This window comes from Anabrus simplex, chromosome 1 (genome assembly GCF_040414725.1).
Source record: "Anabrus simplex isolate iqAnaSimp1 chromosome 1, ASM4041472v1, whole genome shotgun sequence".
Taxonomy (NCBI): domain Eukaryota; kingdom Metazoa; phylum Arthropoda; class Insecta; order Orthoptera; family Tettigoniidae; genus Anabrus; species Anabrus simplex.
Window position 1 is genome coordinate 1,750,001,511 of NC_090265.1, and position 16,523 is coordinate 1,750,018,033.

The 16,523-nt window shown below is 41.2% G+C and overlaps 1 protein-coding gene across 1 annotated transcript in view; it reads right to left on the bottom strand.

Annotated features, from left to right (window-relative positions):
* The window catches only part of BicC (protein bicaudal C), a 345,922-nt gene that overhangs the window by 205,560 nt on the left and 123,839 nt on the right, over positions 1 to 16,523 (bottom strand). Inside the window, exon 2 of the mRNA XM_067138510.2 lies at positions 9,146 to 9,189. Within this exon, the coding sequence (XP_066994611.1) occupies positions 9,146 to 9,189 (44 nt within the window). The remainder of the gene's footprint in view (positions 1 to 9,145; positions 9,190 to 16,523) is intronic.

Here is a 16,523-nt window from a genome sequence, read left to right on the forward strand (position 1 = left end):
GGAATTTATCCAGGCCTTTGGCACGCAATCTAGCGATTAGAAATTGTATACCACCACCTCCTCTACCCTGCCGGCTAACGTACTGATGAGATTTTTCTGACCAATGGGACTCGAACCAGCTAACCACGTTGTCAGATCATAGACTATACAGTGCTGCAGTAAGTTGGCCATGTCTCCTTTCACATTCATACTAAACTAGAAAGTTTAGAAGACAATTTGCACCAGCCAGTTTAGAATCACTGTACAATTATGACTATCCTCTTTGAACAGTTTTGTGAAAAATGCATTTTATCAGTTAAGTGAATGGATCTTCACCAACTGACAACTGCTTTATCTCCATCTATAAGCACGAGAGAGAACTCTTGCCATCGAGGTTTGTGGAGTGATATCGACCAAATTTTGATCGTGGGGTGAAAATGGGAAACCCACGAAAACCATATTCAGAGCTGCTGACAGTGGGGGGGGGGGGGTCGAACCGTCTACCTCCCGAATGCAAGACGACACCTGCGCCCCCCTAACCGCACGGCCAACTCACTCGGTTTATATACTAGTCACATAACATTCACGTTATTTAAGCTTTCCTACACACTTAAATAATACATTGTGTATGACATGAATTTATGTCAAGTATTATCGCCGCTGACAGTCTTAATTGAATTCGGTCCATTCAGTCCGGTGATTAATTTTATATCCTGTATGTATGCTCCTTTTGTTTGTAAGACTAGTGCTTTATCCGTTACTTTGATTTACATCGGATAACTCGAGCGTCAAGCATTCTTCCTGGAAAACTTATTTCTAGGACGTTTAAGTACAGACATCGTTGCCGATGGTCGGACGATTGTGAACACACATCCGCCTGCCTGTAGCAGGCAGGGATGGGCTGCGAACGGAGGCGCGAAGAGTCGACTGTTTTCGGAACTGCTTGGAACTATAGTTCCACGTTCATCCGTGGATAACTTGTGATACAATGAATACAAGATGATTATTAGCCAGCAAACATTAAACATTGTCTTTGATTATTATCACCGTTATTCTTAATGTTGTAGGTCTATTTTGGCGAAAATGATGATGGTGAAGATAATAGTGGTAATAATCCGGCAGTATAATTTTAAATGAATGCCAATATTAACTTCAATGACGTAAAACAGAAAAAGGCGGTGCTTAGAGTACGATTGTACAACAAACATTTTACCTATTATTGTGCATCATATAAGCCGCCTCCGCAGTCTGTGGAGGCACCGGGATAGATTCCGGCCAGGCCAGGGATTTTTACCTGTATCATTTTTCGTGATGGTGAAATATGCGCGAATTATATACGGGCGTCATTGGTATAGTTCATTCGTAAAACGTATTTTGTGGGACGAATATTATTCAGTGTTCATTGCCGCACTGTATAGCCATGAACCTGTGGTGGGAGACAAGATTGGCGTTGTTTATTACGGCTTCGTTCACTGTGTTTATTTTTAATGGTTTCATCTATGTTCGAAATATGTTAGTGGCTTTAATCATATTAGATTTGTTTTCTTCTTTCATGTGTGATTCATAATGATTTACCATCGATATTTGTTTATCAGTTTCCTCATCACGACAAATAAAGGCGTGATATGAAATGCCCGTGGTCTACTTTCTGACTTGACACGTTTTATTATATTTCAACTTCACCATTACGCTCGTCTTCTATAACGATACCGTACTTCATTCTACAAAATTCTTAAAAATCTCAGTGGGAAAATGAGCAGAAACATGTACAATATTTCAGGTTATTTTCCGGCCCCGCAACGAGAGTTAAGTTAGCTTGGAGTCGCGAGTCTTCATGCGAACCGAGTCCGGTGTTCGGAGTCGATGGCGTCGACACTCCATTCCAGGCTTCAGTCGCGCCCATCCCTAGTAGCAGGGGACGGAGTTACTACTCTCCCTTGTTCAGTGGTGGTCAAGTTATTCCGTAACTAGCATGGCTCCAATGCTTTCGCAAGTCAGCAGGGGTCGAAGCCGTATGTAACATGTATTTATGCCATTTAGTTACAATGAAAATCTTTCAGCTTCCACAATTTTGGTAGGATCCCAAATACCTTAACAGAGCTGATAGGAAAACTCTGGGTATTTGAACTCAAGAGTTAACATTTGCAGGAAATAAAAGGACGAGCAACAAGAAACATACAAAGTCTTATTTGAATAGTAAGGTCTGCTTCGCATTTGTATAGCATTTTAGTAGCATTTTATCGCGTTTTTAAAACATGTTAAAAGTGGCTTAAACATGAAAAATGAAAGTACGACATTAGAAGCCTTCATAAGCATTTCTTAAAATATCACTATTGCTAAACATCACCGTATCTTTATGATATATGAAAGATTGCGAATCCGCAGCACTTTGAGAATTAAGATCGCAATATATAGACCGACAGAGATACTGATGGACTGTTTTCTCGAACCTAGGGCCAAGTATTTGAACCGTAATGTATACCTGGAAATACCACGTCCACACAAACCACGTTCATGGATGACCAAGGAAGGGAGCTGTCAAAGTTAATGTGGTAAAAAAATCACTACTTTCAAACTTCTGACGAATTTCAGAAGTCGCTAGTTTGTGGTAAAAATAGAACAGATTCATACATCTGCTACTTTCTATTAAAATGATGAGATTTCAACAGGAATTGCCCATATTTTGTCGAAGTGCTTGGAAATTCCGTGTTACGTTACGGTGTCAGTGTCAGTGTCCAGCAGTAAGAACGCCTGCCTTATGCAACCCACTAGACGAAGGCATTAAGCGGGTTGGACTACCTTCCCGGTGAAGTCTTCTCTTGCTGTTCTGCTCGCAGTAAGCAAAGCAAAGATAAATGCTTCGGTTTATATCTGATGCCTTGATTTTAAAATTAACGCCTATTTTGCTGGTATTATCATTCTATTTTTTCGAACAAACGTTTCGTAAAGCACGAAGCTTGTAGGTGGTGGTGGTGGTGGAGGTGATTATTGTTTAAAGAGGAAGTACAACTGGACAACCATCCTCTATATAACACTAATCGAAGAAAACATTGAAGGGTTTCGACACTTCAAAAATTGAAGGTATCGGCCAAAGGAAAACAAGGGCCACGAAGGGCGTGAAAAAGAAGGACCCCCCAGGCCTCCATACCTAATACCATCGGGGTCGGAAAAGATTAAGAGTTGACCAAGAGAGGTCGATCAGGATAGATGAAAGTGAGGAGCCAGACAAGTGGAAGCAATGCCAGGACTCAGCTAAGGCCCCCGTGATCGCCATCCCACGCTCTTAAGTTCAGAGCCCCTGGGGCCCCTTTTACTCACCTCTTACGACCGCCCCCACCCACAGGGGGACACCACGTTTGTAGCATATTAAGAAAATCGATCACTTTTGCAGATATTGTATTTATGATTAACATATTTCATTTATAATACACAGAAGAGGGGTGTAATCACTTACACCAAGAATATGTCAACTTGGAAATGTGTTTATGGACACGAAACCGACATTTTTGACGTAAGTATGGTTCCACCATGGACTGTATACAATACGTGGCCTGCCGTTTAAATGTCGAGGCTCCATAGAACAGTGAAAATGTCTACATAACGTATAAACAAATTTAACTGACAAAGTTAAGAAGATTTTGACAATGGACAAGGATCTCAGATGTTTTTCATCACTTATTTGTTGATAACATGACTGATCAACATTCTCAATTACATTGTTCACAGTAACTGTAAAACGACAAGCATATTCACGTTATTTATTAGCGACACAAACATTAAAATCGCATCACAATACAAGCTGCTATTTACTAATGAAAGCTAAGGTGTAATAAATGTTAAAATATTAAAACGGGACAATTCCACTTGGGATATTATTGAGCAATATGATTGCAAAGTTCATGCTGAAATATTGTATTTTAAATTTGCTTGTACCGGGCGAGTTGGCCGTGTGGTTAGGTGCGCGCAGCTGTGAGTCTGCATCCGGGAGTTAATGGGTTCGAACCCCACTGTCTGCAACACTGAAGATAGTTTTTCGTGGTTTCCCATTTTCATACCAGGCGAATGCTGGGACTGTTCCTTAATTAAGGCCACGGCCACTTCCTTCCCACCACGCGGATTTTACTACCCCATAAGACAATTAGACGTATCTGTGTCGGCGTGACGTAAAACGAATTGTGAAGAAAAATTGCTTGTATGAAGATTATGTTTAAAGGGGCCTAAAATCTACATCATCGGCCCCTAATGTTACGAAATGAGACAAATGTAATGACAATTTAAAAGTCCAAAAGCATCCATTTACCAGAATTCAAAACGTGATGACGGAGAAGGAATTGGTGAATATGAATTTGAAACAATCAGCGGATCCGACCCGCAATTCCCCACATAGCCAGAAATATTGTAAAATAATTGTATTAGTGACCAAAGGACAGCTTCTAAAGCACAATCCTGAATAGATTATGCTTGTTGTCTCAAGTGGTCCAATATCCAGGTCATCGGCCCCTCATAATGGTACTTAACGCTAGTAAAGTAGAACCATGGTATTTGTCACGTTGCGGTACTAATCAGAAGTAGCGTAGACTCCAGGTATTCCACACATTGTGGTATTACTCACACGTAATGAAATACGTGCATGTAATGCATAGGCCTACCTATGGTGTGTCACATTGCGGCGCCACTTACAAGCAACACAAACTTGTGGTGCTCCTCACATAGGTGTACTAATTACAGGCAATGTAAGCCCGTGGTGTTCCGCATATAGTGGTACTAATCGCGAGTACCTAATGTAGTGGTACTACTCGCAAGCAAAGGCGACTCATTGTGTTCCCCGCGTGATGGTACTAATTACAAGTAGTCTCATGGTTCTAATTCGATCATGTCCGCTCCGTAGCGTAACGGTTAGTGTTATTAGCTGCCGTCCTTGGGGGCCCGGGTTCGATTCCAGGTACTGCGAGAAATTTAAGAATGGCAGGAGGGCTGGTATGTGGTTGAAATGGTACATGCAGCTCACCTCCAATGGGGGTGTGCCTGAAAAGAGCTGCACCACCTCGGGATGAGGACACGAGTTTACTTATCCGACTCGTTGGCTGAATGGTCAGCGTACTGGCCTTCGGTTCAGAGGGTCTCGGGTTCGATTCCCGGCCAGGTCGAGTATTTTAACCTTCATTGGTTAATTGCAATGGCCCGGGGGGGAGGGGCTGGGTGTTTGTGCTGTCCCCAACATCCCTGCAATTAACACACCACGCATAACACTATCCTCCACTACATCGGAGGGTCTGCTTACAAGGGCTGCGCTCGGCTAGAAATAGCCACACGAAATTATTATTCGATCATCCCTTGGTCGCCCCTTTTAGTCGTCTCTTACCGTCAGGCAGGGGATTCCGTTGGTATATTCTTCGTCTGCATCCCACACCCACAGGGGGTTGTGTGTCTGGTCCGCGAGAACCGCTTTATTTCGCTCAAGTCCGCCCCTATCCGCCACCTGGGACGCGCCACGTGGGAGTATCACCTCTCCACCTGCTACGCCAGAGTAGTACGTTCTTGACTTGTTTAAGGAGGCCTAATATCTAGATCATCGGTCGATATTTTATATCTCACTGCGTTAAATTATACTGAGAAGTTGAGTTACACAAAGAAACAAAAATAGGATGTCACTGAAAATGACAGCGTATGGATGAATATTACTGTACTGTCTCACTGCGTAATTTACTGGCACGTTGTTATGAATTTCAGATTTAACCTTTAGAATATATATATTATATTTTATACTTTGTTTCTGTGGTGTACAGAAAGTGACCGTAACATTTTTTAATTTCATGCAAGAAATTGTAATATTTGAGATTTCGTCCATTACGTATGATTAATGTTTACGACGTGGACAGAATTCAATTAAAAGACTACGAGAAAGTAAAATTTTGTATTTGACACAATGTAGCAGAATAGGAGAAAGAGGAACTTACCAAAACACTCAAACAGCTGAGAATTGATTTAACAGTTACCCATAGAATTTCGAAGTGAAAAGGCATAATTAAAAAAAAAGTAAATTGTTAACGTATAACTCAGATTTTTTAGTATGACAGCAATAATTTCCTCTTTTATTGTCTGCAAATTATGTATCTCCCGTAAGTACCGGACTTACTAATTTTATGAAACATGGAATTTGGAAGTGGACAATAACATTATTGCTGCACGTAAAATTGTTGATGTTTACATCAGAATTATTCAGGATTACGTCTACAAAAATGTGTTTCAATATTTCGACTATGACTTCAGTTTTGCGCTGAAATTCAATTGCATTATCTTAACATTTTCTTAAGTGGCCTTCAAACAAGCTGGGTTGCTATACTTTTGCCGTTAAATTAAGTTCTTCATGCCAATAAGATTCTCGCATTTGATAATGTAATTTGCTTTACGTCCAACTAACTACTTTTACGGTTTTTGGAGATGCCGAGGTGCCGGAATTTAGTCCCGCAGGAGTTCTTTTTACGTGCCAGTAAATCTACTGACACGAGGCTGGCGTATTTGAGCACATTTAAATACCACCGGACTGAGCCAGGATCGAACCTGCCAAGTCTGAGCCACTCAGCCCGGTATTCTCGCATTTAAACACACTTAAGTACCAACCAAAATAGGATTTATCTTCCATAGTTTAGATATCAATTAATTAAATACATTTCACATACGATAGGAAATGTTAATAGTACAGTTTAGACATTGCCTGCCCGGTAGTTGATTTAACAGCGGTTTCATGGCAGTAGCTGTTTACGACTGGGGAGACCCTTGCCAGTATTACTCGATTCGAGAACTGGAAGGATCCAAAGGAACCAGCACAATTTGTTCTGGGTGATTTCCGACGAAAAAAGTAAAGCCACGAAAATGTTTCAAATTTCGGGCTGGGAAGACTTTGGAATATGGAGACGAGCAGCTCGACTATGCGGAATATTTCGAGCTGTCAGTGGAGGGATGGCTTGGAATGACAGACGAATAAGCTTGCGTAGAATTTTCAAAACCAAGAAATAATAAGATAAGTGTGGAATTCAAGAGGACAAATTAAAAAAAAACTTTTAGAGGAAAAGGAGAGAGGAATAAGAGATTGGAATAATTTACCAAGGGGGATGTCCGATAAATGTACAACTTCTTTGGAACCACTTCAGAAAAAATTAGGTAGACAACTTATCGGGGACACTTGGGCAACAGCCCTAAATCCAGATCAGTGATTGATTGTAGAAGTGTTACTGTTCTACACTGAGTTGGGGCTTAGAAATCTGGCGAACTACTAATTTTAACGTAGATTTACGTTCCTGGACCTCGGGTACATGGAAATAAAAATAATTTAAGATTCTTTAGTGTCTGGGTAGGACGCGTATATCACCGAGAGTATCTAAACTTACGATTATGTTTAACGTCTCAATTGACAAATAAAAGATGAGGCTACATGTTGCAAAAAGAAAATCTGAAAGTTTTCATGAAATAGCGCTTCAAAATGTGGGACGTCACATGAATCCTCTTGTAAGATGGCAGTGTGTTGACTTGGATGTTAGCTGTCGTTGTGAATACATCGCGGTCAAGTTTAATAATGGAAAACAAATATTTGATTTGGATTTGGCAAAAAGATGCAAAAGGAAGAGTTGAAAGGAGAAAAGTAAATTATTATGAAAGAAAAGAAATGGAACGCCAAGAGCGTAATAGGCGTTACTATGAGAGATTGAAACGGAAGATCTTATTTCTCATAACACAGACCCATTTCTTTTAAAATGCTGTTTATTCGTGGCATCGACCTCTAAAGATAGTTTGCCACTACTTGCACCATATGTTATGAACCTGCGTGTACTTGTAATTGCGGAAGTGTAAAGTGTTGAACGTGAGAAAAGGAACGTTAAGCACGACACGAACACCCAGTCCCCAGGCCAGGGACATTAATCATTTACAATTAAAACCCATTGACCCGGCCGGGAATCGAACCCGGGATCGGCGGGTGACAGGCCCCCTACACTACGGGACCGGACAATCAATAACCAATACTGCACCGAATTATTACCCCCATTCCGCGTGTACCATGTTATATTGAATAGCATTTGTTATCCACATAATTTGTCTTATTTCTGATAATATCTACGAAACCGTCAAAACTCTGGGGCCGTTTCAATAGTGCAGCCTACAGACACTAACAATGTGTAGAAATGCATTTATCATACAAAATGTATGTTCATTTCTGATGTATAATATTTACAACAGTCCAACTCTGTGGTGTAGTGGTTAGTGTGATTAGCTGCCACCCCCGGAGGCCCGGTTTCGATTTCCGGTTCTGCCACGAAATTTGAAAAAGTTGTACGAGGGCTGGAACGGGGCCCACTCAGCCTCGGGAGCTCAGTTGAGTAGAGGTGGGTTCGATTCCCACCTCAGCCATCCTGGAAGTAGTTTTCCGTGGTTTCCCACTTCTCCGCGCTAATGCCGGGATGGTACCTAACAAGGTCACGGCCGCTTCCTTCCGTCTTCCTTGTCTACCCTTTCCAATATCCCCATCCCCCCACAAGGCCCCTGTTCAGCATAGCAGGTGAGGCCGCCTGGGCGAGGTACTGGTCATCCTCCCCATTTGTATCCCCCGACCCAGAGTCTGAAGTTCCAGGACACTGCCCTTGAGGCGGTAGAGGTGGGATCCCTCGCCGAGTCCGAGGGAAGAACCAACCCTGGAGGGTAAGCAAATTAAGAAGAATATTTACAACAAATCAAAGAGTTTACTTAATAAAACTAAAAAGAATCTTGCAATTAAAGCAGATTAAGATTTAACTACCTCTATCCAACAAAGACTTCAGTGGCTTAGGCGGTTAGCTGTTGACTCCTACTCCAAATATAGCAGGTTCATTCGAGAGTCAGCTCAGTGGTATATGCGTATTGTGAATTTCGGCACGTTACAGAACTCGTGCAAGACAAAAATATCGAAACCGGAGAGGCAAGCGACTCTCCAGAAGTAGTCTTAAGTTTTTTCGACTTCCAGATAGGATATCTAACCGATGTCCTTTCAGGAGAACAGAGTACGGGTTTATCGCCTGCACAACGCAGCTTCATGATCATTTTATGTAAATATCATCAATTTTGGTTAATTGAATGTAAGTGAACCCTGTACTATAAATACACCTTTAAAGGTAACTTAGGTATGTAGTGTACTTACCGACTGGAAGAATGTTTCCGGGGACTCGAGTGATTCATCTTCTCCTGGAAAAGGAAAGAAAAGTTAGAACCACATCCAAATATCCCAACATGTACATATCAAATTTGGCAAATAATAATAAATGTTCATTATAGACTTATGACTCGGCGTTCAGTCTGCAAGCTACTGTGAATTTACCAACCGACGCCACAATACTATTTATAACGAGTTCTGTGGCCTTGTTTAGTTCAATATCTCATACCTTTAAATCGTTAGAAACCGAGTCTAACCATCGTCGTCTTTATCTCCTACTTCTCTTACCCTAAATTACAGAGTGCATTATTCTCGTAGGTAACCTATTATCAATTCACCCCACATGACGCACCAGCGAAGCCGGTTTATGCGAATAGCTTGAAGTTCATTGCTAATTTATCCCATATCTCCACGTTCCAAGTTCCCTCCTACCATTCTTCCTGCCTGTTCATACTGATAACCATTCTCGCCACTTCAGGTCTTACTTCTAACTTATGAATAAGATAACTTGAGTCCACCCAGCTTTCACTCCCGTAAAGCAGAGTTTGTCTTAAAACAGACCGATGTAAAGATAGTGTCGTCCGGGAGCTGACTTCATTCTTACACAATACTATTGATCGCAACTGCGAGCTCACAGCATTACCTTTTCTGCATCTTGATTCAATTTCACTATACTACCATCCTAAATTCTTGAAATTAACTACCTGTTCCAGCGTCGTATCTCCAATTCATTGATTTCTCTTGAATTTCTTACCTACCGACATTAGTTTAATCGTAGGAAGGCTAATTCTCATACCTCACTCATTGGACTCATTTTCAAGTTCCAAGATGATATACTGCAGGATTTTGGCACAATCTGCCATTAAAGCAGAGTCGTCAGCATAGATCAAACTGCCTACATTTTGACATAACTGAGTCCCACCCTGCCACTTAGTACCTTTCAGCAGATGATGCATGTAAACTATGAAGAACAAAGATAAAATATTTCAGCCTTGTCTAGGCTCTAAGTACCCTGAACCAAGAACTCATTCTACCGTCAATTCTGACTGCAGTACCATTGTCAATATAAATGCCTGTGATATTTTAATAATCTACCTTAATCCCATAGCCCCCAGTGTTACGAACACCTTTTCCCTCGGTACACTGTCACATGCGTTCTCTAGATCTGCGAAACAAACGTAACTCTATTTTTCAATTACCTGGCGCATAGTGAAAATCTGATTCTGACAGCCCCTCTGCGGTCTGAAACCCCACTGCTTTTTATCCAACTTCCTCTCAACCACTGATTTTGCACCCTCCCTTCCAAAATCCCATTGATATCCTGCCTCGTATATTGATCATTGAGATACCTCTATAGTTGTTGCAATCCCTCTTCCCTTGCTTATAGATAGGTACAATTACTTCTTTTTCCCAAGGAAGGTACCTGACACACTGCTAATCTTGTTACTCTGAAGCAATTTCATCCCTGCCTTCCCACTACATTTCACCATTTCAGGTCTAATTTAATTTAATCGTCCTGCTTTATGACAATCAAGTTTGTCTATTTTATCATTATCATTATCATTATTATCATTATTATTATTATTATTATTATTATCATTATTATTATTAGGATACCCGTGGAGCAGGAAGAGGTTAAAGAAGGTGCTGGGGTGAATGGGTCTATCTACAATATCAAAATTAATTTAAAACTTAAACTGAAGGTTATATTTCTTTTAGAACTTCAAACTTAATTTTTCATAACAATGAAACATCAGGTAAAATGACAATTTCATAAATTGGAAAATTCAAGTTTCAGACCTTGACAATTCTGGGCTACAAGCCCCTAGGTTACAAATTTACAATTGAAAGTGGTATTTAGTTAAGGGCAGAAATCCCCTAATTCAAGAGCATTTGCTCCCTAAATCACAATATCTAGTCTCCCAAACGCACATTTAACTGTCACAAAAATTTGAAAAAGGGCTAACAGGCTCAGTTTTCCCAGCCTACTCAAGGCAACATTACATGAAAATCTGACAATCTCTGGCCTCTAAAGGCACTATTTACAAATTGAAATATAATTTCACAGAGGTTATCTCGTACCCAACCTACAGGGCCTTTGCGAAAAAAGAACAGGATAAATAAACGGCCCGAACACGAACTGAATGGAGGCGAACCCTGCGCTCCGATGGGGTGAAAGTTCCTTTTGGGGATCATTGTAAGTATCTAGGTGTTAATATAAGGAAAGATCTTCACTGGGGTAATCACATAAATGGGATTGTAAATAAAGGGTACCGATCTCTACACATGGTTATGAGGGTGTTTAGGGGTTGTAGTAAGGATGTAAAGGAGAGTGCATATAAGTCTCTGGTAAGACCCCAACTAGAGTATGGTTCAAGTGTATGGGACCCTCACCAGGATTACCTGATTCAAGAACTGGAAAAAATCCAAAGAAAAGCAGCTCGATTTGTTCTGGGTGATTTCCGACAAAAGAGTAGCGTTACAAAAATGTTGCCATGTTTGGGTTGGGAAGAATTGAGAGAAAGAAGAAGAGCTGCTCGACTAAGTGGTATGTTCCGAGCTGTCAGCGGAGAGATGGCGTGGAATGACAGTGGACGAATAGGTTTGAATGGCGTTTATAAAAGTAGGAAAGATCACGATATGAAGATAAAGTTGGAATTCAAGAGGACAAACTTGGGCAAATATTCATTTATAGGAAGGGGAGTTAGGGATTGGAATAACTTACCAAGGGAGATTTTCAATAAATTTCCAATTTCTTTGAAATCATTTCGGAAAAGGCTAGGAAAGCAACAGATAGGGAATCTGCCACCTGGGCGACTGTCCTAAATGCAGATCAGTATTGATTGATTGATAAAATCCTACAGGGCTCTCGGCCGATAAAACGGGGGCTATTCCCAAACTACTGAGGTGGCTCGCGTGAAAATTACTTTAACACATTACAGGAGAACACACTTACGAAAACGTAGTCACCTCAAACCAAGATGAAGGGGAGCTCGACAGGATAACTATCTCCGATTTACAGTTAAAGAATATGAAGTTTAACATTAGCCGAAAGAAAATTTACATTTTATAAAAGTAGGTTACATAGTTAAGGATTCGGACCTTCCCCTCGAATAAAGCTGCGGAGGTAGCAAGAAAGATAGAATTTACGTGGCCATTACCTTATAGATGTTCTGCTGACCGAAGAAAGAGGCGGCCCCGCCTCCTGCCTTAACACACACACAGAAAGACGATCAATTGACGAGGAAACATGAAAAGCCGCAGTTTATATACCCTCAGGGAAGGTTCGAGAGCATTCAAGACTAATCGGGACACCCTCTTAACTTTTATTGGCAGATTCAAAGTGAACAAGAAATGCAGGATTGGTTGAAAATTACAAAAATTCGTGATTGGCTAGATTCAAAACTGGCGGAAAGAAAAGGAAGTATTGCCAACCAAAAAATAAATTAACATAGATTCAGTTATGGAAAACCTAGGAATACAAAACTTTAAGTTATAAGTTCTTCCACCTTGCACCGGAGTGCATGATCAGCGAATTCTTGGTAGCGTCATCTGTGGAAAAATGTCCGAACTTCTTGATATGTAGCAGAACAAAACAAGGAGAAATTCTATCAGTTTAGGAAACTACACAGTGACAAAATTACTTTATATTTCAGTAATGACATCTTCTGATTAAAGTTCTAAGTTCATGTTGTATCAGTTTCCACTTTTGACGGATTGCCTTACTGAAGCCAATTAACATTAGATATCCCTATGCAAAATATATCTTCATCCACCCAGAACTTATGACAACTTATGTATTCATCAGACGAGATACAGTTAGAAAATCTCTCCAACCGATTTACAATGGACCGTATCTTGTAATCAAACGTTCTGAAAGAACTTCACTCTAGAAACGCCCCATGGTCAACAGACAGTCGCAATCGACAAACTAGCCTTTCTGCTGCATTTCCCCCTGTGGGTGGGGGGAGTAGAATAACACCCACGGTATCCCATTCCTGTCGTAAGAGGCGACAAAAAAGGGCCCGAGGGGCTCTGAACTATGGAGCGTGGGTTGGCGACCACGGAGCCTTTAGCTGAGTGCTGGTATTGCTTCCACTTGTGCCAGGCTCCTCACTTTCATCTATCCTATCCGACCTCTCTTCGTCAACTCTTGTTCTTTTCCGACCCCGACGGTATTACGTATGGAGGCCTAGTGAGAGTTCCATTTTCACGCCCTTCGTGGCCCTTGTCTTCCTTTAGCAATACCTTCATTTTTCGAGGTGTCACATCCCTTTTTTCTTTCTGATTAGTGTTATATAGAGGATGGTTGCCTAGTTGTACTTCCTCTTAAAACAATAATCACCACCACTCTCACGCTTCCTTTATTATCAGTCTCATTTTTAGTCTTCGTTCACAGCTATTGCTGTGACGGAATACTAGTATTTTTATATTTTTTAGATACTCCAGCACCACTCAAAGAGACTTCTAAACTGGTTTAAGAAAACCTTAATGCATTGTCTAACCTTTGGAAAAAATGCTTTCAATCTGTTGTGGGTTCTAAGCCACAGAAACATTGAGGGAAATGAAAAGGTGACGAACTTGCTAGATAGGGATCAGCATCATACCTACAGGACCAAGACGAGTCCTTAGAATACGTGTTACAATAGGCAAGTCATCAGGAGCTGGTCCCGAAATAGACACGAACATTATTATTAAAGGATAGTGTAAGAAAACAACTTAAATGCAGTAGAACTCTTAAAAGATTCTTAGCAGTGCTCCTCACAATACATGTACCTATGAAGCATATAAATAAAATGGGAACTCAATGTAGGAAATAGTTAAAAACAAACACACACGTGCGTACCACTAACCCATATGAAGTTGCGTATGGCTTTTAGTGCCGGGAGTGTCCGAGAGCATGTTCGACACGCCAGATGCAGGTATTTTGATTTGACTGCCGTAGGCGACCTGCGCGTCGTGATGAGAATGAAATGATGAAGACTCATACACCCAGCCCCCGTGCCAGCGAAATTAACCAATGATGGTTACAATTCCCGACCCAGCCGGAAATCGAACCCGGGACCCTCGTGACCAAAGGCCAGCGCGCTAACCATTTAGGTATGGATCCGGACTCTAGACGAGAAATGTACACTAAATGTGTTCATGACTCAATCGAGGCTACCCTCAGCCTACCTGCTTGTCAACATAAAGACTTCCCACCCGCTGCGAGGCGAACATTTCCGCTCTGGAGTAAAGTGGACTGGCTAGTCGTCAACCAGGACTTGTCATCCCTCCCTTGGTGCTGGTTATCAGCTGAGCGTGACGTCAATAGTGCGGTTTCCCTGTTTGAGGATTTAATATTTACCACCATTAAACAGCATGTACCTTTCTCCAAACCCAGAACGCACAAATATCCCCCCTGGCTGAGTGCCAAAACTAAATTGCTACTAAAGAACAAAACCCGTGCGTGGTCACTCTGGAAGTCTATCCCCAATTCACACACGTATAATACTTTGAACACCTCAGGAAAATCTCAAAATCGCATCTTAAAAATGACTACAACCGGCACATCACTTCTATAGCTGGAAACCTTAAAAACAACCCTAAAAAGTTCTGGACCCTAATTTCGTCACGCAGAAAGTCACCCCGGATACCACTGAATCTTAAACTACATAGTGATGATGTCCCAACTGAATTAAGGTCTCAAAAATTCAATGAGTACTTTCACTCTACCTTTAGCCCTCCTGCACCTATCACAGAACTACCACAGATCAATAGTGTTTGCAGTTACTCACTGTCACAAATATCAACGACCCCTAAGGAAGTACAAAATATTCTCAATAGTCTCCCAACAAACCGCTCCACCGGGCCCAATGATATTAGCCCTATATTCCTCAAAAATACTTCTGCATCTCTCTGTGCACCGTTATCTACAATTTTAAACCTGTGTATGGCTACTGGTACATTCCCCGACAGCTGGAAACAAGCTGATATCACACCTATTTTCAAATCTGGCAACAAATATGATCTCATCATACCGCCCAATATCTATCGTTCCAATACTATCCTCTGTCCTCGAAAGAATAATCCACCGCCGACTCCTCTTTTTCACACAGCCGTACATATCTGAAGAACACTGATTCACTCCCGGAAAATCATGCCTCACTAACCTCACTGTTTTCAATCACGTCATTTCAGCAATGGAAAATAAATCTCAGTTAGATGCAATCTATATAGATCTGGCCAAGGCATTCGACTCAGTGGATCATGCACTTCTTCATAAGCTCGCTACCAGATTTAATATCCATGGCCCCGTCTTGTCATTGATAACAAGTTTCCTCTCCGGCAGAAAACAAAGAGTGGTACTCCCTGAATCTGCCTCATCATGGTTATCTGTGTTATCAGGAGTATCTCAGGGCAGTATTCTGGGACCCCTACTCTTTGTTCTCTATATCGATGACAACTTTTTGCACCCGAAATAGTCAGTGTTCCCTCCTCTTGTACGCCGACGACCTGAAAGTCCTAAGAGACGTGTCTACGCCTGATGACTGACGAATTACAGACTGTTCTCAATTCGTGTGGTGACTGGTTTAAGAAATGGAATCTTTCTCCCAATTTTAAGAAGTGCAATACAATCTCCTTTTCATTGCTAAAGCAAGGAATGAACACTGCATATACCATCCACGGAAATACATTGCAATCGGCTTCTCAGGTAAGAGACCTAGGTGTTATAATAGACTGTAAACTAACCTTCTCTGCTCACATTCACTCCATAAAATCCCGTGCTATGCGTACTCTGGGCATTCTTTACAGGTTTACTGAAATTAATGATATTAACGCCTTAAAATTATACTTTGTCTCGTATGTTCTCCCCATTATTGACTTTTGTTCCCCTATTTGGTCCTCATCTGCTATCACAAACATATCAACTAAATAGTATTTCTAACTTTTTCACTTTCATTGTTAAGACTCGTAATCCTGTTTTTAAGAACAAAACTAAATCTGACATTATGAACTACCGGGGTATACTTGACCTGAGAAGCCGTTTACAGTTCTCTGATCTATGTTACCTGCACAAAATAATCAATGGCTACACCAAATGTAATTCTCTTCCAGCGTACTTCCCTATACACGTTCCTCCCCGCCCTACACGCAACCGGCGCACTCATCATGTGTCCCATCCGCGCCTAACCTTACAACAACGCTCTATCTTCCACCGTCTCCCTACTCTTTGTAATTCACTACCCGATATCGACATATTCACACCTTTCGCATCCTTCAAACAAAAAATTAAAAGATTCCTTTGAAGTCCTCTCCAGGTTTTCACTTTCTTCCGCCCCTCCAACCCTTAACCTTTCTTCTTCCTAATTTCTGAAACCGACAC